Source organism: Cystoisospora suis, assembly GCF_002600585.1.
Source record: "Cystoisospora suis strain Wien I chromosome Unknown contig_8749, whole genome shotgun sequence".
NCBI classification, from domain to species: Eukaryota; Apicomplexa; class Conoidasida; order Eucoccidiorida; family Sarcocystidae; genus Cystoisospora; species Cystoisospora suis.
This window is the reverse complement of record NW_027161527.1, coordinates 1-1375: the sequence shown is the minus strand read 5'-3', so window position 1 is coordinate 1375 and position 1375 is coordinate 1. Positions and strand designations below refer to the sequence as shown.

The window sequence follows — 1375 nt, the reverse complement described above, 5'->3', positions numbered from 1 at the left end:
GCTGCCACCCAAGCCCTCACCTGCAGCCACGGGCACAAACGAAAAGACCCCTTATCTGGCTCAGCAGTGTTGCTTGGTGAAGGCTTTTTTGTTAGCGGTTTGTTCAGCGGTAGGGTTGTGCAGGATAGTGGGTTAGCCGCGTGGCTTGAGCTCGGTTCGTTCGAACCACGGGTTCGGCTAACCGTGAATGTGCCCTCGGAGACTCGCGGGCCACAGAGCTGTACCGCCGGCGAAACTATCTCTACACATATTCGTCCCGCTTCTTCTAAAAATGATGGCTACGCGTGTTTTTCTTCGCCTCGTAATAAAACTAGGAGCGGCCGTTGTGGTTGTTGTGTCGATAAGCGCGGGGGTCTCTTCAGCCCTACAAAAAGACAATGGCCGCCGGCTGCGACAGCCACGGGTTTCTTTCGGAAACCCGCATCATCGAACAATTCAGACGGACTGGTCTACTCTGGCAGGGCACGGTTTGCGCCAGCAGGTGTCCGTCCCCAAGGAGGCTGTCGGGGACTCCAGGAGCGCCGACGGTGTTGGTTTAGCTGGCCATATACCGAGTACACCCCATGTTCAGAATAGTCGTCATTCTCAACTTGACGCATTCACAGGGTGGCAACGGAGTCCGTCGCTTGTACACATTCGCTCGGCATCACGCTCATCTTCGGCTCAGCACACTCTTATAAGCCGTCGCGGTTCGCCTCAGATGATCTCGATGGTTTCCGAAAACGCTGCTGCCCGACTTGGGGGCCAACGGTCACCAGATCTTCCGAAAGCAAGCAGGGGTAGAGCAGGGGGGGAAAGGTCGGGAATCCCTGACCCGTGGGTTGTCCCAAGGAATGTTAGGGTGAAGAGATCAGAGCTGCAACAAGGAAGACTTGACCTGGCTGAGCTAGCGAAGAAGGTGTTGTCTGGAGAAATGGCAAGAGAAAAGCTCGTGTATGAACCATATAATAATCTCGGCTCTTCCACCGCTTGGGTGATGTTGGAGAGCGGTGTCGAGCAGGCAGATAGAAGTGATTCGGGTGTTGCGCGTGCCTTCAGAAGGCTGTTCCCCAAGGGCACGGTGTACAACGCTCGAGACGGGGACGAGAAATTTAGAAGAGTCGGGGTAGGTAAGCTGCTGGGGGTGGGCTCCTGGGGTGTAGTATCTCTCGTCCAGGACATGACAAACCTGGCAGCGGCGCTCAACTTTGCGGGGAAGTTTTTCTACGTTGCTCTGAAATCGGATGCTCCTCACCACATTGAAGCCGGTGAGAGCGAGCTGGATAAAAGCTTGGGTGACGCAGTCGAGGCAGGAAATAAGATGTTGTCCAGGGCCTCAAACGGGGAACTGCTCCGTCACGGAATAGGCGTGGCACAAGGAATCTACACACTCGAC

General features: G+C 55.4%; 1 protein-coding gene across 1 annotated transcript; it reads left to right on the top strand.

Annotated features, from left to right (window-relative positions):
* Positions 1-271: 271 nt before the first annotated feature.
* CSUI_010882 (serine threonine-protein) lies at positions 272-1246 on the top strand (the record flags this gene model as incomplete). The annotated part of the gene is made up of 1 exon (XM_068070983.1): positions 272-1246. A coding segment is annotated over one exon (975 nt), but the record flags the coding sequence as incomplete, so codon positions are not given.
* Positions 1247-1375: the final 129 nt, after the last annotated feature.